At 33.6% G+C, this 20,992-nt stretch overlaps 6 protein-coding genes across 6 annotated transcripts; 2 read left to right on the plus strand and 4 right to left on the minus strand.

Annotated features, from left to right (window-relative positions):
• Window positions 1-333: 333 nt before the first annotated feature.
• TpMuguga_01g00253 (putative integral membrane protein) lies at window positions 334-1,682 on the plus strand (the record flags this gene model as incomplete). Its single annotated transcript, XM_760687.1, has 5 exons — window positions 334-437; window positions 1,159-1,296; window positions 1,360-1,452; window positions 1,491-1,537; window positions 1,570-1,682. 5 exons carry the CDS (start codon window positions 334-336, stop codon window positions 1,680-1,682), a joined length of 495 nt encoding a protein of 164 aa, XP_765780.1.
• A 216-nt stretch (window positions 1,683-1,898) lies between these two features.
• Window positions 1,899-3,096, plus strand: TpMuguga_01g00254 (uncharacterized protein; the record flags this gene model as incomplete). Its single annotated transcript, XM_760688.1, has 7 exons — window positions 1,899-2,016; window positions 2,056-2,082; window positions 2,114-2,148; window positions 2,196-2,223; window positions 2,424-2,612; window positions 2,690-2,858; window positions 2,925-3,096. 7 exons carry the CDS (start codon window positions 1,899-1,901, stop codon window positions 3,094-3,096), a joined length of 738 nt encoding a protein of 245 aa, XP_765781.1.
• Window positions 3,097-3,151: 55 nt separating this feature from the next.
• Window positions 3,152-3,970, minus strand: TpMuguga_01g00255 (uncharacterized protein; the record flags this gene model as incomplete). Its single annotated transcript, XM_061304958.1, has 5 exons — window positions 3,546-3,970; window positions 3,433-3,516; window positions 3,319-3,402; window positions 3,234-3,290; window positions 3,152-3,205 (listed from the first exon to the last, which is right to left on the minus strand). The coding sequence occupies exons 1-5, from the start codon at window positions 3,789-3,791 to the stop codon at window positions 3,152-3,154; spliced, it is 525 nt and encodes a 174-aa protein (XP_061161534.1). The 5' UTR covers window positions 3,792-3,970.
• Window positions 3,971-4,768: 798 nt separating this feature from the next.
• On the minus strand, window positions 4,769-8,833 carry TpMuguga_01g00256 (uncharacterized protein; the record flags this gene model as incomplete). Its single annotated transcript, XM_760690.1, has 1 exon — window positions 4,769-8,833. The coding sequence occupies one exon, from the start codon at window positions 8,831-8,833 to the stop codon at window positions 4,769-4,771; it is 4,065 nt and encodes a 1,354-aa protein (XP_765783.1).
• A 1,229-nt stretch (window positions 8,834-10,062) lies between these two features.
• Window positions 10,063-17,247, minus strand: TpMuguga_01g00257 (uncharacterized protein; the record flags this gene model as incomplete). The annotated part of the gene is made up of 2 exons (XM_760691.1): window positions 10,063-14,857; window positions 14,891-17,247. 2 exons carry the CDS (start codon window positions 17,245-17,247, stop codon window positions 10,063-10,065), a joined length of 7,152 nt encoding a protein of 2,383 aa, XP_765784.1.
• Window positions 17,248-18,300: 1,053 nt separating this feature from the next.
• On the minus strand, window positions 18,301-19,746 carry TpMuguga_01g00258 (uncharacterized protein; the record flags this gene model as incomplete). Its single annotated transcript, XM_760692.1, has 1 exon — window positions 18,301-19,746. The coding sequence occupies one exon, from the start codon at window positions 19,744-19,746 to the stop codon at window positions 18,301-18,303; it is 1,446 nt and encodes a 481-aa protein (XP_765785.1).
• Between the last annotated feature and the right edge of the window lie 1,246 nt (window positions 19,747-20,992).

Below are 20,992 nucleotides of genomic sequence, written 5' to 3' on the forward strand. Positions count from 1 at the left end.
AGTAGATTAAGTCGATAAAGGGGGGCAAAAATGAACTTCTTTACATTATATATGTACACATTAAAAATAACGAACGATGTGTAAATAAAATAAGATACTTCATTGATGTTTAAAAATTTTGTTTATTTTCGTCGAATTTAACATCTCCCCACTTGACTTCAATTTTCATAAAAAATTTTATGTTTTTGAATCCAACGCTTCTATTAATTTTATTAATGGATCAAATTATTCTATTTTCTCATTAAATAAATGTAATTATTTCATCATAATAATCCAATAATTAATTTAAAGTATTTTTTGATTTAATTTCTTACATAATGTCTAAGGCCGTCTATGCCAGGCTTTGGATGGCCACTTCTCAGTTTCATCTCAGAAGGCATTACGGTTGGATGCACGTGTGGTATGTTTTATAATGTGGAATCGAATTATATAACTATGTAATATATATTTACAACAATTTTTTATATTATTTATTAGGAAACGCCTTTCTCCCCTAATCCTTGTTTACGGATCACTTGGACTCTGGTTGTATTTCCCTGCTCTTAGCTATGAGAATCAAAAACGAGTTACTTTCGGTTTATGGAATCCTCCTGATGTTGGTTATTATAAATTTTTGGGCAAAAAAGAAGATTGATACTTTACAGATTTTATGAAAATACAATAACATTACATTTGTAAATTTTAACAAATTTCTTTAATATAGTTTATTTTTATCATGAATATTAGTTTATTTATTTCAAGTTGGTGTCCTGACCCCATGTGTATTTATAAATCTGAATATTTCCATTATTTAGCTTTGTAACAACAATTTCTATTCATTTTACTAACCAAAATATGTTATTTTACATGTTAACTGGATTCGGAGTAAATGTGTGTGACAATGAACTAGTTTTTGAAAAATGAATTTATTCCCCTATTTTTTATCGCACATATTCTGTTTTACTCTAACTATCGCACTGATTTTTCCTAATTTTAGCCTTGTTTTAGCAGAATTCACAGCAAAAAAAGACAGTTTTTTCTTGGAAAACGTACTATCGCATCTTTATAAATTAGGGGACGAAATGTACTCTGAGTCCCCAGAGAATAAAAAGCTTATCAGACAAATATTGGACACAACCTCAGAGTCATTTGATTATAATGGATACAAATGGTTATTAGAAGAAAGTATAACATACTTAAATATACTATAGTTAGTTTAATGGTACAGATAATCGTAAATTTTAGCTGTTGTCAACTTTTTTTAGTGACCAATAGAAAGTCGAGTAAACGATTTACTCAGGCTTTGGATCATCCACGGTTCAACAAACCACATGTGAGAAACTTAATTAATTTTAATTTATCAATTATACAGTGTGATAGAGGTAGTTGGGTTGATCCGATGAGTGGATTCGGTTCATTGGGAACGTTTCCAGGCGGGCCTTACAGAGGTTCTGGCTTCAGCTTGACCACATGGTATTTATCACTTTATTGACTGTTTAAATTGATTTTAGGATGGGAAACATGTATAAAAACGTTCACACCCCCGAATCAGCAAATGGTTTTGTTTTATTTAAATTATAACTTGGTTAGAACCCGCCGCGGCAAACATGGCTTTACAAATATTTAACATGGTTAAAGGAGTAATTCAAACTATTATAGCAATAATAGTCGACACAGTTCCTCCAATGGTTCTCGGAAAGTAACTAATTTATTTTTTATACATTTCCTATGTAGTTATACCACTTTATTCTTCATTAATTGTTAACAAATAATATTACATTAGTCCTTTACCATGCTTACCAATGCTAACTGGTTTGTACTAAAATCTTCAAGTGGAATTAGGCCTTAACTGCATCGGATCAGTTCTGTACCCGATTGCTGCAACCGATTTCGTAGTTGCGGACGTCATCGATTCCAGCATGAACGGAATAATCTCATCGTATGTTTTAAAATCATCTGATCAGAATTTTGTTTTAGTTTTCCTGCGAAATACGCAGCTAAGGTTGGAAGAACAGATGACTTTAGATACAAAACATGGTAATTCAAACAAAAAACAATATAAATAATTTCCTTCAGCGCCACCTTTTACCTTGGGATGTATTGGTAAGTTAACCATCAAAATTTAATCATTCAGTGCAAGTATTTTCCCAATGTGCGCCACCGGTGCAGGTATTATTCTAAAATACTAGTATACGAGTGTTTAAAATTTTCTTTAGCACAAGTTGCTCAAACATTTCCCATATGGTATCTATCATCAAACATATTTACACTATTTGTTAATTATAAAGTTATGTATATAGCAATATCTCCTGAAGGATGAAAGATAATACTTATATAATTGTTTAAAATCACTTTTCAGTTTCCCCCAATGTCTGGCAGTACTAGTTGCCTGTCCCGGATTCTGGATGGATGGTAATTTAAAAATTAGTTCATAATTGTGTCAGATATTGCCGCAGCGTGTGGATCAAACGTTTCAGTAATCATTAAACTTAAATTTTATAATTTATCTCAGGTTCCACCATTCTGCTCTTTTTCAGCATTTGTGAATTACCCTAGAATACCACCTCAGTACACATCATACGAGGCTTCGAAACTATACACTGAAATTTGCCCAAAATATGATCCAAACCAAGGTATTTTTAATTGCCAAACCATCATTGCTTTATAATAGATTACTGCTTAGTATTATATATACTAATAACGTTTTCAGACTTACCACTTGACTTGTATAGCAGAAAGGACGGTTTCCACTCCTCAATATCAGATGCATCAAAGGAAAAGGCTGCAAAATTACCTCTTTATGAAAAACTAATTAGGTCCCTAGAGTTTCATTACGCACCAAGACCTAAACCATGTGATTGCGAAAAGGTGAAAGCTAAGTGTCAACTCCACATTCCATATCCTATACATGTAAATGAAACTATATTAACAATAATTACCTTTAGATCAAAGCATCCGAACAAATTTCTGAGACTCATTACGAGAAACCTCAAATTACAAGTGAGTATGAGAAAAGATGCTGTACTGAATGCAAACCCATTTGGGAAGCCATTTACTCTGTTAAATAGTTCCTACGAGCTGAACTTAATATCTTTTAATTATATACCAAATGTGTAGTGCAAATTTCTAATAGTAGATTTAAGATACGTTGATTATTAAAATTCAAGTTAGTTTAATCAAAAGTTTTCCTTCTTGATACTCTGTTGTATGTCGGAATTAAATTAGTCTAAGTATAATAATATTAAAAAACTTACTCCTATTTTTGGAACAAATAATTCTTCACTTCCATCTCCATTAATTAGTTCTCCATTCTAACATTATTAAATCTAATCGACTTACTTTGAGTTGCGATATGTGAGCTTTGTTCAAGATGGGTTTACCGGCAGTCCTTATTTCCGACCCCTCCTTAGGCAACAAAGACTCCTAAATAAGGTATATTAGCTAGAAAGGAACGTCCAATGATTCCTTTAAGGCACTGTTTAGTATGTTTATACACCTAGTGAGTCTTTTAGGTTCTTCCTTCGGAATCATTCCTACCTTAAAATTAATTTTTAACGACAAAGTACATCAAATTGAGGTTCATAGAGTTTCCTTGGTCTTGGTTTATCCCGTTCGTAGTTAAAGATGTTCATTCCAGGGGTACCATATAGTCTTTGTCGAACCTTTTCAGTCAATATGGGTTGTTTTTTCTTAGGAATCCATCGTGTCATTTCGTCAACTTCAGATACATTCCATTCTAGGATGCCTTTTATTAGTGGTGATCTCTGTTCACATATTTTTTTACCCCTACTCACATTTACACCTTCTGGCATTTTAAAAGGTTAATAAATCAAATAAATTTAATTTCAATTAGAAATAAATAAGGGTTATCTGATGATTCTAATCAGACAATAATGCTAGCAAGACAAAACACTTACACACCAGTGAACCTGTGAACAGAAGATTCAAATTTTATTAATTTAGGATATTCGTTTAACAAATATAAATTGTCTGTTTATTACACAAATGTCTTCTTACAATACACATTTGCACCATCAATCCAAACACACCCTAATACCTTGATTTTATTGAGAAATACATAACACCTCTTACAATAAAGCTATTCACGACCTTCTTCATAAAAACTTAAATAATTTTGGCTCTATAATTCCTAAGGATTAAAATTATTTCTTCACATCAAGACAAATCTTTACTTTTTTCATAACTCTTACCATTGAAGAATCACTTCTCATCCTTCGTCATTAAGTCAAGAACCCTAAGGTCATCCAGTATCCAATGAACACGTCCAGCTCTCACCTATCACTTGAAAACAATTCACATGTTCTAAATTAACTTGGAACTAATCTTATTTCTTGATATGTAAGATCGACTCTGGATAACTTTCTGAACCTGGCCTTAGAATTGGATGACACTAAATGATTAGCCCAGTTAATTGTATATTAACACAACTTACACATCTGGCTCAATGTTAAGAACTTAATAGAAACTTAGACTAAATACAACTGGATACTTAAAAAACTGTCTATAGTATAAAGAATGAAAAAACATTAAACATTAAAGATTAAACGTTAAACTGACAAAGAATAATCCACTATGACTTAATGCGTTTATCTTTTAACAAGAATTAGTAAGAATTCTTACTAATCGAATAACACAAAACAATGATATATTCAATATATCAGCAACACTGAGTTACAAATTCGTTAACTCAAAACAACAAAACATAATTTTCATTATTATAATTAATTTGGATATTGAAATGAACTGGTTTAGTAAAACTACAGATTTTTTATTCCATGAATGTTTGAGAACCACCACTCGTCGCTGTAGTAGATGATTGTGTTTTAGGAGTGGTAGAATCTAGAGCATCTGCCAAATTAAAATCTCTGGGTTCTCCAGTAGTAGATGGTGTAGTTCCAGAAGTTCCTGGTTTAGGAGTGGGTGTCGAACCTTCACTTGAACTTGATGGAACTAGAGCATCTGCCAAATTCAACTCACCACCGGTACCACGAAGTTGTGAGCTATCTGAAGCTTGAACAGTTTTAACATTCTCACTTTCATCAACTTCTTTTACACCATCGTCTGCAGTTAAATCTCTTAAACCAATTTCTTTCTTTTCATCTGAAGTGCTCACAACGATAAATTGATTGCTACGAAGATAAAGATATACAGCCTTTAGATCTTTAAAGGTTTTATCACTTTTGTGACTCCATAAAATCTTATCACCAAACCTAACACGATGACAACTTACTCCGGCAGTTAATTCATAACCATGATTTAAATTATTCAGTGTTACTTTGTATTTTTCAGGGCTTAACAGTACGTATTTCTTTGTATTATCATCATAATATGACATCTTAAGACCGGATATTTCGGAAATTTTTGAGGTAATGTTTTCCCAATCTCCGTTCGGTGGCTTGTGTAACAATGTAGCCTTTTCGTCAATTCTCAATAAACCCAAGTATTTTTCCTTACCTGTAACCATCAAACATGCCTTTTTTGATAGCTCATTATTATTGTTTGTTTCCCAAATGACTGTATCTGATCCAACCTTTTTTGGCTGAACCACTTTGTTGAATACATAACTGTCTTTAGCAGTAAATGTGGTAAATTCTCCTTTTAAGAAATAGTCAAATTCAATATTACTCTGGGTCTTGTTGATATCAAGTGATACTTTGTTAGAAACCTCAGCCCATTTGTTCCCTATACCAGCCTTATGATAGTGTTTAACATCACCATTAGATAGGTGTACTGTAACATTCTTCGTTTTATTGAGATCCGGAAGACCATCCATAACAACTTTAGTTCCATATATATTTGTGGCGGTGCTCTGCCAAATGACAGTTCCCGAACCAAGAGCAGCACCCTTGATGACTTTGGTAAAAATGGCATTACCTCTTGCTGTGTATATTTTGACATTTTTCTGATAATCTTGAGTGAAGTCAAACTCATCACAACATTTTTGATTTCTTATGTCAACTGTAACAGCTTTCGCCTCTTTCATCTCTTCTAATACTTTAGTTTCATCATTAACACCGATTACGTACATGCTATTTCTAATGAGATCAAGATAAATACCTTTTATTTTACCCAAGTCTTGATACTCTTCTTTTTTGTACACTACCCTGCCTTCGTATGTAATTTTGGTACAAGTATATTCATATTTAATTGTACAACCGATTGACATATGATACAAAGATATAGTATATTGATCTGGTTTTAGTGTTTTTTCAACACCATTTTCGGTAGCAAACACCTTGAGATTAAAGAATTTGTGTCTCTTATCGGTTACGTTCTCAAATTGTTTACCTTTGTCGGCATGAAAAAACGCATATTTATGGCTTGCAAGAAACACTAAAATTTGTTTTTCCTTAGTATTGGTGTCTTCCCTTACTCTGACCTTTGTTGCATAATCACCTGAAGGTGCCTGCCATAAAATAACATCCGAACCTGCAGTTTTTGGCCTTACTATTTTGTTAAATCCATAACCTCCCTTACAAATGAATGTTCTGTATACTCCGATATCGACATAATCAAACTCAATTGTTCCGTCACTTTTATTAATTGCGAGTTCTACAAATCTAACAGAAATAATTGTCAAGGAAACTGGTTCGATTGTTTTTTCAGGTTCGGTGCTTGGACGGGTTGTTACAGGTGCTGTCACAGGAGTTATCTTGGCTTGAGTAGGTTTAAATTCAATCTTCTTAGACTGGGATTCATCCTTACAGACGAAGAAACTGTTTGAAACAAGACCAAGATGAAGCATCTTAATGGTCGAAAGATTTGGATCATCCGTGTGTTTCCATACATCGTCTTGTCCATATTTGATCTTCTTGCAATTGACTCCGCTGTTAAACTTGAATTCAAATGAATAGTTAACTAGAGTGGATGTGTAATCAGAAGATTTAAGTTCCTTGTCACCATCACCATAGAACTTGAGTTGCCTTACATCATATCTTTCACTTGTGACATCTTTCCATGATTGACTCTTACCAGGTTGATGAAATAGTTTAAATGAATTATCTCCAAGGAGTATGGCAAAATATTTTTCATTATTTTCAGACTTAACTCTGACCAGTTTACCGAAAATGTTATCTTTAATTTCCCAGATGACAGTACTTTTCTCTGTTACTTTGCTGAAGTAGTGCCCAGACTTAACTTCATACTTATGGAATATGTCATTCTTGGTATATTCGAACTGATTAGTGGACTGAGTCTTTTCGATGTCAAGGGTAACTGGTGTACCAGAAGGAGGAGGTGCTTTAGGAGTTGACACAGGTGTTGCAGTTGATGTAACTGGAGCCTGTTTTGCTTGAGGAGTAGGCGCAGGTTGAGCTGCAGTTGTAGCCGGAGTGGTAGCCCCTGGTTGACTAACAGGTGTTGATGCTGGAGCTGCCTTGGCTGGAGTAACACTAGGTGTTCCAGATTTCGCCTCAGCTTTAGCTGGTGAAGATGATGTAGGCGCAGCTGTTTGAGGAGTTGGCTTCGGTTGAGGTTGAGCTGTAGCCGCTGGAGCTTTAGCAGGTGTTGTTGCAGGAGCTGCCTTAGCTTGAGTAGTAGCTGCTGCACTACCAGTCGATGGAGTTTTACGTTCCTCTAAATGCCACTCATTGTCAAACATGGTACAGAGAATATAAATGTCATCGAAATTGATAGTGATTACATCGTTACCGTTATAGATCATTTTCAGAGGATAAGGTTTATTTCCTTTACGTTTCCAAACACATTTGTCATCATGTGTGATAGCTTCACATTCAAGATCTTTTAGATCATATTCATAGTCATCATCATCCTTTGTAACTGCACAATCTGACGCATCTGACTTTTTAGAGTATAACTTAACTTTATCAGGTGGCGTCTCACCAGACGTCTTCAAACGAGTATATGAAGATACATCTAGAGGAGGTGTCGTAGGAGCTGTTTCTTTGGCAGGAGTACCTTCTCCTTCACTTACTTTAGCTTGTACAGGAGATGCAGTAGTACCACCTCTGGGTTGTGGAGTTGCAGATGCACTAGATTGAGGTTGAGTTGTAGCTGCAGTAGCTGCTGCACCACTAGTAGGAGTTTTACGTTCATCTAGATGCCACTCATTGTCAAACATGGTACAGAGAATATAAATGTCATCGAAATTGATAGTGATTACGTCGTCACCGTTATAGATCATTTTCAGAGGATGACCCTGACCCTCTTTACGTTTCCAAACACATTTGTCATCATGTGTGATAGCTTCACATTCAAGATCTTTTAGATCATATTCATAGTCATCATCATCCTTTGTAACTGCACAATCTGACGCATCTGACTTTTTAGAGTATAACTTAACTTTATCAGGTGGCGTCTCACCAGACGTCTTCAAACGAGTATATGAAGATACATCTAGAGGTGTTTCGGCAGCTGTTTCCTTGGCTTGACCTGTAGCAGAACTAGTTGCAGTTGTTCCAGATGCACTTGTTGACCCAGGAGTCCCCCTGGTTTGACTAACAGTTGTAGAAACACCTGTCTGACCTCCTTGACCTACACTAGCACCACTTCTGGGCTGTGAAGTTTCAGATGAACTTGATTGTTGTTGCGAATTTTGAGATTTTTGGGTAGATGAAGTTTGCGATTGAGACTGACCAGAAGCGGAAGAGCTTCCTGTTACGTTTGACGGGGCCCCAGTGGCTCCAGCTCTACCTGAGGAAGAACCACCACTTTGAGACGAAGAAGATTGATTAGGAGAGGCATTCCCTGTTCTAGCTGTTGTACCCGAACTCCCTTTGGAACCTGATTTTGATTCAGCGGAACTTACGAAGCTTTTAAGGCTAAATAATAAGAGGTATGTAACTAAATATCTTAATAGACAACCAAGGCTCATCCATGCTATTGAAAACTAAAGAAGGTACCAAGAATTGAAATAAAACAATCCATTGGTAAGAGAGCCCAGGAATATCTATTAAAGTCAAACCGTTACTCGATCCATATGTCTTAGCACAGGTGGGGATATGTATTGAAATCAAAGTTACACGACTTGTATTAGCTATATTGACTATAAACAAAGTTCAACTTATGAGAAATATTAAAGAACAAATATTGGTGATCGGAATTTAAAGTTTCTTTAGAAAATGGAAGTACATCTTAAGACAATTCATTCCAAGACAATAATAAATTGTATCATTAAAATTTCAAGTTAACTCAGAAAATTAGCTCTTGTTGTTTTCCATATTTTATGAGTAAAAATTTCTGTTAATTTTGTGCATTTTCCTTGGAATCGCGTGTATAACGTTTCAAAAATCCCCAAACAAATTTGATAAGTTGGCGTTTAGCAAATTATGACTTTTTTCTTTCATCTTTTGTTATCGCCTTAAATACCACTTTGAATAATTAATTAAAAGGCTATGTGCGTATATTTTGTTATTAATCATGACAAAATAACCATTTTTATTTCAAAATTTACGAACCGAATAATTTCAAATACTGACCATTTAAACCAGGTATTATAATCAATTTTAGAGAATTTGGAAGGTCGCTAAATCAAATAACTTAAAACACTCTACCAAAGGATTCCAATTAAGGAGACAACAATCTATTTATGATCGATCAAAGACCAAAAATACACTTCATAAGACTTGGATAATTTATAGATCTTTGACATTAATTTTGATTTATGAATAAAACTTGACATTGATTCTATTTCAAAATGTATTTAGTTTATAAATTGTTAATTAATTTCAATTCCAGGATATTTACAAGGGACATTTCTACATTCAAAATCAACAAAGATTTTGTTCAATATTAAGATCTTAACTGGAAAGTTAGATCTAACCGAAATATTTAATTAACTACAGTATAAAGAATGGAAAACATTAAACATTAAACATTAAAGGCAAAAGTGAAAAGAATAATCCATGACTTATTCTTCCATTGTGTTTATCTTTTAACAAGAATTAGTAAGAATTCTTACTGATCGAATAACACAAAACAATGATATATTCAATATATCAACAATACTGAGTTAACAAATTCGTTAACTCAAAACAACAAAACATAATTTTTTGATTGGTTTGGATATTGAAATAAACAGGTTTAGTAAAACTAATACGATTTTTATTCCATGAATGTTTCAGAACCAGAGGGTGGGGTAGATGTTGTACTAGATGGCTGTTCCTTAGGACTGGCTGCCGAACCTTTAGAAGTTTGCGATGATTCAACAGCATCTGCCAAATCAAAATCTTTAGCTTGTCCAGTGGTAGATGTTGTGGAAGTTCCTGGTTTAGGAGTGGGTGTTGAACCTTCACTTGAACTTGATGGACCTAGAGCATCTGCCAAATTCAATTCACCGCTGGTACCACGAAGTTGTGAGCTATCTGACGCATGCGTAGACTCAGATGTTGGGGCAGTTGTAAGTACTGATGGAGTTGAACGTGCAGTGTCAAATGGATATTTTGGTCCGGCTACTGGATTACTCCCGTCCATTTTATGAATCATAGATTTCCATCCTTCTCTGTCCATTGTACAAACGTGATAACTGTCTCTCAATTTTACGACAAACTTTTTATTTTGGCTGCTGTATGAAACTTCTTTTGGATACCTTTCCTTTGGATCAAGTTTGAAAACTGCAGTACCGTTATGCCTTATTTCATTACAGTTAGCATCTTTTAGGTCGTAAACATATTCTGAAACACTATCCCATGTAACTGTGTACTTGGATGAATGAACGAGCACCTGGTCACCAGAACGACCTATTTTGTAAATTTTAACCTCAGAAGGACCAGTAGTTTTTGATGATACAAAACCACTGAATGGTCTCCATTCCTGACCAACCAATGATGAAAAGTGTACGTATTGATCAGAAGACTGGACAGTAATAACCATTTTGGTAACATTGAAAACAACTGAAGTTGGATAATGATCTCCATACTTATCTGAATCATAAGTCCACACGGATACCTCGTCAAACTTAACATGGGTACACTTAACTCCGTAATATATATTATAGGTGATAACGGGTCCTGTAACTACTTCATCGTACGAGATGGTAGGTTCTAAAAGTCCATCTTCATTTGTTATGTAAAACCTTAATTTGGCTGATTCCCTAAATTTTGTTCTCGTAGAGGCTTTGTAACCATAAACTAAATTCCACTTGTCATCGTAGTATGAAAAGTAGGTTTCATAATGCGCCTTTGATTCAACAGTTATAAAACCAGTATTTAGGTTCACAGTAACTTCTGTGGGGAAATGCCCTTCGTGTTCATCATAATGATATTTCCACACCAGTTTACCATCATACCTAACTTCTGTACATTTTACTCCTTGGTTAAATGTAAATCTGGCTAAGTTTCTCGATCCCTGAAGGCTATAATGGTTCAGGTTCTCTAGATCAAATGTTTTATTAGTGTGATCAAAGGAACATAGTTTTAATTTCTCGAGGTTATACCTAGATTCAGTAACTTTTAATCTTGCACCGAAGGGGACTAGCTTCCAGACTTTATCTTCATAAGTGAATACATACTCATAGTTAGAAGAAGACTCAACCATAAGAGTGGAATTATTTTTATATAAAAGAACTCTCGTGGGATATTTATCTTGATGTTCGTCCCCGTTATGCCTCCACACCTCAACTCCATCATATTTAACTCCGACGCACTTAACATCAGCGGGAATCTTATAAATTGTAAGTGAATCATCCCCTTCCTTACCGAATGTAGTTTCTTCTGGTATTCTGTTTTCGTTTAGTTTGAAAAATTTTAACTTATCGTGATCAATTGGATCAGAACTGCGTCTATGGTTATAGCTTACTGGTAACAAATTCCATTTCCTATTGTAGTAAGCATATGAGTAGCTGTAGTCGTGGCCAGATTCAACCATGATATAATTCTTTTTTTTGTTCAAAACAAGAGATGTTGGATGCCTATCTTTGTGATCATCAAGATCATAGCTCCAAACGTTAACATCGTCATACTTTATTACTTTACAATTAGCATCAGGGTTAAATTTGATCTGGAAAAGATTTTCAGAATCTTTCTTTTCATACTTGGATTCGTCTATTTCAGCGAGTTTTTTATTAGTGTCCGTGGTGAATAATTTAAGATTATTAGGATCACTTGGCCTGGTTTTGCTAGATTCTGATAATTTGTAACCATAAGGCAATAACTTCCACATATTATTTTGACGGGAATATACATAACGATAATCATATCCAGACTCAACAATGAGTAATTTTTTCTTTTTGTTTAAAACAAGAGATGTTGGAAATTTATCTCTATGTTCATCACTATCATGTTTCCATGGATCCTCATCACCATATCTAATATGAGTGCACTTAACATCAGAGTTAAAATTAATTGTTAGAGCGTTTGAAGAATATAACGGTTCATATTTGCTGGAGTCGAGTTCAACAAGTTTATTTGGGTCAGAAGTATCTTCGGTAAACATTTTAAATTTATGGAAGAAAAGATTTGATGTCTTGAAACCGAAGGGCAGCTCTTTCCATTGCCTATTATAATATGAAAGAACATGACGGTAGAAGTATGATGATTCAACAAATATATAATTTTTTGCCTTGTTCAAAACAACCGCGGTTGGAAACACATCTCCATGTTCACTGTGGTCATATTTCCAAACTAAGAGATCATCATATCTGACTTCGCCACATTTAACAGAATCTTTAAAATTGTAAGTAATAAGTGTTGGTTGTTCAACACTATATTGATTCAAATCAAGTTCAACAAGATTACTTGAATCATCTTGTGTATATAGTTTCAATTTATCAAGGTCAAAAACACCTGTTACATCATAGAAATAGTTAACCCTATCACCTGACCTTAGTGATGTCAACTTATTATTTTGGAATTGAAATAGTTGACGATAAGTGCCAGGCCATTCAAGTGCTAAGTAGTTTCTGTTAATTTTGTTAAAGGAAAGAGATGTTGGAAATTTACCTTTGTATTTTGTTTCGTCGTATTTCCAAACCTCGTCACCATCATACTTAATAGATGCAAACCTTAGTCCAGACTCAAATTTATATGTAGTATCAGATTCCTTAAGTTCAAAGTCACTTGTATCAGCAGGTGTCATTAATCCTAGGTCACCAACTTTTGAAAGTCTCAGTTTTTCTTGTTCAATCGGATGCGAAAGACGTGATTTGTAGGCAAAAATACATGCGAACTTTCCATCATAATAAGAGAAGACATAACGGTATAGGTTGGAACACTCTAAAGAAAGGAAATTTTGATTCGTATTAACAATAATTGTGTCTGGATAATGGTCTTCATGGTCTGTGTCGTTATAAGACCATACTGAGTCTCCACCATATTTAACACCAATACATTTGGCACCAGGTTTAAACTTAAATGTGGTAACATTTCCGTCCACCTTTTTATTATACTGGGTCGCATCATCAGTATTTATTAAACTAAACTCATTCAAAGTGAACATTTTTAATTTAAAAAGAGATAATGGTTGTAAAATATGTGATTTGTAACCAGAAATACATTTCCATTCATCACCCATGAGAGTAAAATAATATTGATATTGACCTTGAGATTCTACCATGAGAAAACTAGTATTTGTGTTCAAGATTACGTTAGAAGGATAATAATTTCCGTGAATGGATTTGTCGTGTTTCCATATACTTTTATTTCCATATGTAAGTTCTGAGCATTTGGCCTTTTCAGGAAATGTATAGTTGATCAAGTGAGAAAGAATTTGTTCCTTGGACTTTAATTGTTCTTTATCAATTTCTCGAGAAGATCCTGAATCATCTTGGGTTAAAAGTTTAAATTGTTCAGAGACAATCTTAGATTCGGCCAAACCAGTTGCAGAACCTGAAGGTACTGCAGGACCCTCAGATGTTGGATCTGGATCATCCACAAGAGAAAATTCAAAATCTTTATTGTTTTTATACACGTACAACAAAATTTTGCCAACTTGGCCATAATTGGCCACAACCCTGGGTGAATGAGGATCAGGCAAATCTTTAAGGACATGAGTGCCTTTTTTAACTTTCGAAAACTTAAAACCGGATTTAGCTTTAAATACATGATCATCATCTTTCTTTTCATAACCGTATTGTTCAGTACTTTCCTTTTTCTCAACGTCAAGTTCTACTAAAGTTGCGGGCGCAGAACTCTTAGGTTCTTCTTCTTCCTCCTCTTTACCTTCCTCTTTACCTTCTTCTCCACCTTCCTCTTCTTCCTCTTCTTCACCTTCTTTGCCCTCAGTCAAACCTCTTAAACTTATTTCTTTCCTTTGATCTGAGGGGCTAACAACAATGAATTGGCCGCTACGAAGGTACAGATACACTCCTTTTATAGTTTTAAAATTTGGATCATCGCTGTGGTTCCACAAATGTTTATCACCAAACTTTACAAGGTGACAATCGACACCATGGTTGAATTCATAACCATACATTAAATTATCAAATGTTAGTTTGTATTTGTCAGGTTTTAGCTGCATGTAAGAGCCTGCATCATAATACAACATCTTAAGATCTGAAACTTTTGGAATCTTTGATGTAGCATTTTCCCAATCTTTTCCTGGTGGCCTGTGTAGCAATATAACGTTACCATCGGTTCTGAATAAACCCAAGTATTTTTCACTACCTGTAACCATCAAACATGCTTTGGTTGAGTACTCAGACGGATTGGTGGCTTTCCAGATGTCTGTGTCTGCTCCAAGAGTTTTTGATTCAAAAACCTTATTGAATACAAAACTATCTTTTGCGGTAAATGTAGTGAAGTCATCTTTTAAGAAGTAGTCAAACTCAATTGAACTCTGAGTCTTGGTAATGTCTAGTGATATCTTGTTAGAGACCGAACCCCATTTGCCATCTGAATAATTGAGATGTTTAACATCACCATTAGATAGGTGTACTGTAACATTCTTGGTCCTCTCCAAAGCACTAAGACCATCAGTGACAACTTTATTGGCATACACATTCGGACTACTAGACTTCCATATTTCGTCAGCTGCAACACCTGTAATCCTAGAACCCTTGACAACTGCAGCAAAAACTGCATTGCCCCTTGCTGCATGTGTTTTGATATTTTTCTGATAATCTTGAGTAAAATCAAAGTCTTCAGTACTGTCAGTCTTATTTATATCAAGAACAATTGCTTTAGCCTTTTTCATAGCTTCCAATACTTTGGTTTCATCATTTACACCGATGACATACATGCTATTTCTAATGAGATCGAGATAAACACCCTTTATATTACCCAAGTCTTGATAATTGTCCTTTTTGTACACTTCCTTTCCTTCGTATGTAATTTTACTACAAACGTGTTCAGATTTGATTGTACATCCAATGGACATATGATACAGAGATATAGTATATTGATCTGGTTTTAAAGTCTTTTCAACTTTGCTACTTTCATCAACGCTAAACACCTTAAGATTAAAGAATTTGTGTCTCTTGTCTGTTACGTTCTCAAATGGTTTACCTTTGTCGGAGTGAAAAAATACATAATTCTGACTCGCAAGAAACAAAAGAAGATGTTTTTCTTTAGTGCCAGCAGTTTCCTTTACTCTAACCTTGGTTGCATAATCATTCGCAGGTGCCTCCCACAAGACATCGGCACCGAAAGTTTTTGATCTTACTACTTTGTTAAATCCAAAACCTTGCTTACAGCTGAATGTTTTGTATACTCCTATATCGTGATATTCAAACTCGTTTGTACTGTCACTCTTATCAATTTTGAGTTCTACCAAGGTGGCTTTAGGAATTGTTACAGATACTGGTTCGATTGTATTTTCAGTTTCAGGAGCTGCAGGAGTTGGTTCTGGTGGCGCTTCAGCTGCTTCTTCAGGAGCTTTTACCTTTTTTGGTTTCTTTGGTTTGACGGTGGGTGTTACTGCTGTTGCTGTTATTGGTACAGCTTTTTTAAGTACAACTTCCTTAGTAACATCTAACTTTTTGCTTTCGTTATCGTAGTTGGTAATGAAAAAGTTATTTGACGACAAACCAAGATAAACTCCTTTCAACAAACCGAAATCTTCATCGGCGTCATAATCGTAAACTAGTTTATTTTGGTATTTAATTTGGTGAAACTCAAAATCATCATGAAAAGTATAACCGTATGAAAACCCATTTAACTCTACTCTGTAATACGTGGAGTCTATTTCCTTAGGGGATCCAGATTGATCAAATGTAAAGAACTTGAGTTCTGATAACTTGTGTCTATCGCTAGTTATGTCTTTCCAAGGTTGATCTTCGGCAGTTTTGTGATACAAGAGCAATTCAAGATTGTTTAGTAACAAGGCTACGTGGTTGTCTGTCAACTTGACCCTAACAAGTTTGACAAAGTTTTTAGAACTGGCCTCAGCAGCCCAAACTAGCTCTTCTCTACTATAATCTGTGGCCTTGGCTTTTAGAACCTTATTGAACCCATAACCGTCTCTTGCAAAATATGTAGCAAATTCATTCTTTCTATCATAATCAAACTGGTCCGTAGCAGATGTCTTTCCGAGGTCAAGTTCAACCTTAGTAACGACTTCTTCCCAATTTGCATTAGCACCTGATTTGTTAAACTTTAGCTTACTATCATTCTTCTTGTGAATGGTTAGTTTTTGATCATTCTTTCCAACTCCTTCAAGTTCTACCTTGGTCGCATTCTCGTTGGGGTTGGCTGATCTCCAAGTAACTGTCCTTGAACCTCCTGTACCAGTTGTTTCCATTACTGTTGTAAACTCATGACCAGTTTTGGCTGTAAAGGTTGCAGTATCACCCGATCTTTTGTACTCAAACTGATTGCTACCAGCAGTAGCCTTAAGGTCCAACTCTACTCCTGTCACAGCAGGCTTACCCTCAGCTTTTGTAGGGTCTGGAGATAGGCTATCAAGTTCCGACTTCCATTCATTATTCTGAAATCTAAACATAAAAACCCGACCATCAAAAAGAATAGCGAACTGTTTATCATCACTCTTATACGATACAGATTTTGGATATGGTTCACCAGATTTGTGTTCCCATACGGTTGTGGAACCATGTCTTACTTCAGTCAGCTGGACACCACTATCCGGTTCAAATGAATATTCAACTCCTTCCTGAACTGTCTTAAACTGGGAATCATCAAGTTTTACTTTCTTCCCAGAAGCGTCAGTGGTGAATAATCCAACATCAGAAGGAACGGTGACAGATGATGAGGTAGTGGAACTGGCTTGAACTGGATTAGTGGACTGAGATGAACCTTTGGCTTTTGAAGGTTCATTATCAGCCGAAATCACAAACCATTTTCCATTATTTAATAGTAAATATATAAAATAATACCTAAATAAATAACTTGTTCTCATTCATCCTGACAAAAGACAGAAGACATACCTAGGAAGTTAATAAAAACAATTCAGTGGTAGGAAAGAGTCCAGGAATAGTTATTGACCTCCAATCGTTACTCGACAATTATGTCTTAGCCCAGGTGGGGACTTTTGATAGAAAAATTGATAATGCAGTTACATATACAAATTATTAATAAATTAAATTCATCTAAATTAGTTAAACTAAATTTAACATTAAATTGAGCCATATTTTCATTTAAAAATCAGTTGAATTTAAACTAAATTAACCGAAAACCATCAAGCCCATAGTAGTTAATTTTTCACAAAATACTTAAAAAAATTTTATAATGACTTACTTTATATAAGATTAAAATATTATTTATTTATTATTTTATGATTTGGTCTTCCTAACCTCTTTAAAAATTCATACAACTACTTACATATGTCTTATGTATTACTACATTTCGTAAAATTTTTAAACCGGTTTTATACTTCACATTTTAAATTTTTTATTAATTTTAAAACATTTTTATAAGCTGATCCTCCTTTATTATAAGCATGTATTATCAATAGAATCATTCTTTTCATTCTTTTGCATTTACCACAGTCGTTTCCCCAAATTTGGGATAATAGTAAGGAATATGATTTGGAATATAATAATCTGCCACTGTTTATATTTTCCGTTATTTCTTATCAATTGTCCGGTCATTAAAAACCAAATTTACATCAAATCCAGCCAAGCGTGATTGGCTTTTGTTGCTCGTTAACTCTAATATGATTTTTACCTGAATTTTTCATTTTCTCTAAGAAAGAATTTCATAACATTCAATACAGCTTCTTTAACAACAACATTTCAAAAGATATTAACAAATACAAGTATGGAAATTAAATTTATGTTACACATATCAATATTATCTTTCACCTAGTTGTGTATTAACAAACATTACAATTAGAATTACTAAAATGGGTTTATTTGATCTATTTATTTGAAATTAAAGGATTGTATTACATTAAGTGTCATTTTGACATCAGTTTAAAATATCATCTTAAATGTGAAGTGATTTGGCAAATCTAAAAACAAAAATTAAACTTGTAATCTGACCTGTGCCAATTGAAACAGTTGCCTTGTGGTGGCTCTCCGAACTCCTGATATACGTGAAGTCCTAAAAAAGAATTAAATGATAACAAATACCTCATTCTGAGTTCCGGATACATCTTTAAATATTTAGATATCTTAGATTTAAGTATAGCCCTTCCTTTATTACCAAGTTTGAACAAACCAGCGCCCCTGAGCGCTTGCCAAACTTTGTCACTCATATTAATGAAATCAATGTTAGATATATCAATTTTCTTTATATTCCCGTTATATATGAAGCTCTCAAGGGCCTCATCGTCTAGTGATATAAGCTCAGGCTTTCGTACACTTTCAAAATTGTTAGGCAACATATCAAATTGATTGACAGCATTATTGTTTGAGTTACAATCTTCTAAGCCTGGATTAGAGCTTTGTTTTAATTGTGGCAGCTTATTAAAACAGTTATAATTTACATTTAAATTTGCGTTCAAAGGCATTTGATTATAATAAGGGGAAAAATTGTTATTGTACATTTTATTATTGTATTTTATGTAAGGGTCAGCAAAAGGCTCATTTGGACTAGAAATGCTACCATATTCCAGATTATAACCATTTGAAATATAATTATTCATCATATTTTTCATGTAGTTCATTGTATACGGGTCTTGAGTCATATTGTACTGATCCAAGTTAGGAGAATTGTTTGTATTATATCCCATGTAGTCGTATCCTGCCATGGTCATTCCATTTAAACCATTAAAATATCCATTGTTTAACATATTCGAGTCCCAATAATAGGTGTCATTCATAGGACCAACCATTTTATCATTTGACTTATCCCACGTATCGTAATGAGTTTCTGTATATGAGTCATAATTATATGGAGAATTAGAAACTACACTATTAAAATCTTGCTCATGGTTCTTTTTATTTTCAACCGCTGGAGAGTTTGGATTTAATAGGCTACAAGTATTACTATGACTTTCATCAGTCTTTTTATTATCTTCTTTTCCGTTTAAAGAGTGTTTTGAAGATGTGTGGTATTGTTCTGCCGGATCGAAGAATAATTCAGGGTTATTTCCATCGTTAGATTGGCCATTTATTCCATTAAGGTTATAAGAATTGTCCTTTTCCAAATAGTTAACCCCTTTTGTTGGAAATGCAATATCGTTTTGATAATTATCAAGGTTGTTGAAATTACTCACATATTCAGTGAAATTGTCATCCTTAGATTTATTTTGAGGCACTATTTCATTGATACAACTATTAAAATTTTGTAGGCCATAGTCTCCATTAAAAGTACTTGATATTGGATCCACTAACCCCTGCTCTGTTGACATATTAGTTCCATAACCTGAGTTTACATTGGGTTTCATCGTCATTAAATTATATTCACAATTAGAGTATATATCATATCCGTTCTCATACGGATAATTCCACATATTTAGTTGCTTCGTTTTGCTATACACTACTATAATCCAAATTCTTTTAAAGCCCTGACTTATTAATTCAAGTGATTTCTTTTATCAAATATAATCATAATACTGGCTTTAAATCCCAATGAGAGTATTTTTCTAGGTTTTTTGTTAATTTAATACTAGAATATACAATTCGGCACTATTGTACAGGGTAAATTTTAGATTGTTTTTTAACTGAAATATTTATACGAGCTAATTTGGAGATTGCGTATAAAGCTTTGATCAAGTTACACATAAATTGTAACTTGTGATATTCAAACTTATGAAAGAAAGAGGTAATTATACTTTAAACCAAGTTAAAGAAATACAATTGTTTATGGTTAAATTTATCGATTCTTTATAAGAAACAAAAACTTTACGGATTATTATGTAAAGTAATGAATAACAAATATGGAAGTATGTATAAATAAGTATAATATATAAATAATTTGAATATATAAAGGGGAAATAAAGCATTAAGTACAGATGTACACCCATCAGCAAATAATAGTCCAAAATTGTATAATTTAAGTATTTTAAACTAATATTAATTTTGTTTGAATCATTTTAAAGTCTAAATCATTCTGATTAAAAGAATTAAAATAAAAATCATTTTAAATAATAAAATCGATAATGATATAGGGTTGGCTCAAATACGAAATGTGACCTTCCAATAATTAAGGGGGGAAATATCAAATTTTAACAGGTTTAAATAATACGATGTCAAACAAAATTTACGTTCTGATAAAAATTAGAAGGAATCAGCAAAAAGTTTAAATAAGAAAACTTGAGTACTGCTATGGTCGGTAAATAAAAAAGGAGAAATAACTCCTATTTACGTAGATAACTAACCTATAATTATTTATAAATATTTTTTTCAAAAATAATTTATATAAATTCCTAAAATTAACCAATAATCACATACATCGGATAAATTCAAAATATTTCCAGTAACAATCTAAATTTACTTGAAAAAAATAACTTAAAAGAGTAGAATAATACAGATTGCCAGAAAACAATAAATAAATTATGTAATTAAAACTAACTATCAGGTCACTATTTTCTAAATTATTTACTCTTAAACTTTACACATTCATTTACAATTTCAATTGTAATTATTTTTTAATTATTTTTAAGTCAAATAAAATGTGTCTGTACCATAAAATTTTTATTTATTGAACTGTTCAACCTTAGATTATTATTTGTAATTTTGTAACTATTATCTCAAATG

This window comes from Theileria parva, chromosome 1 (genome assembly GCF_000165365.1).
Source record: "Theileria parva strain Muguga chromosome 1, complete sequence, whole genome shotgun sequence".
NCBI classification, from domain to species: domain Eukaryota; phylum Apicomplexa; class Aconoidasida; order Piroplasmida; family Theileriidae; genus Theileria; species Theileria parva.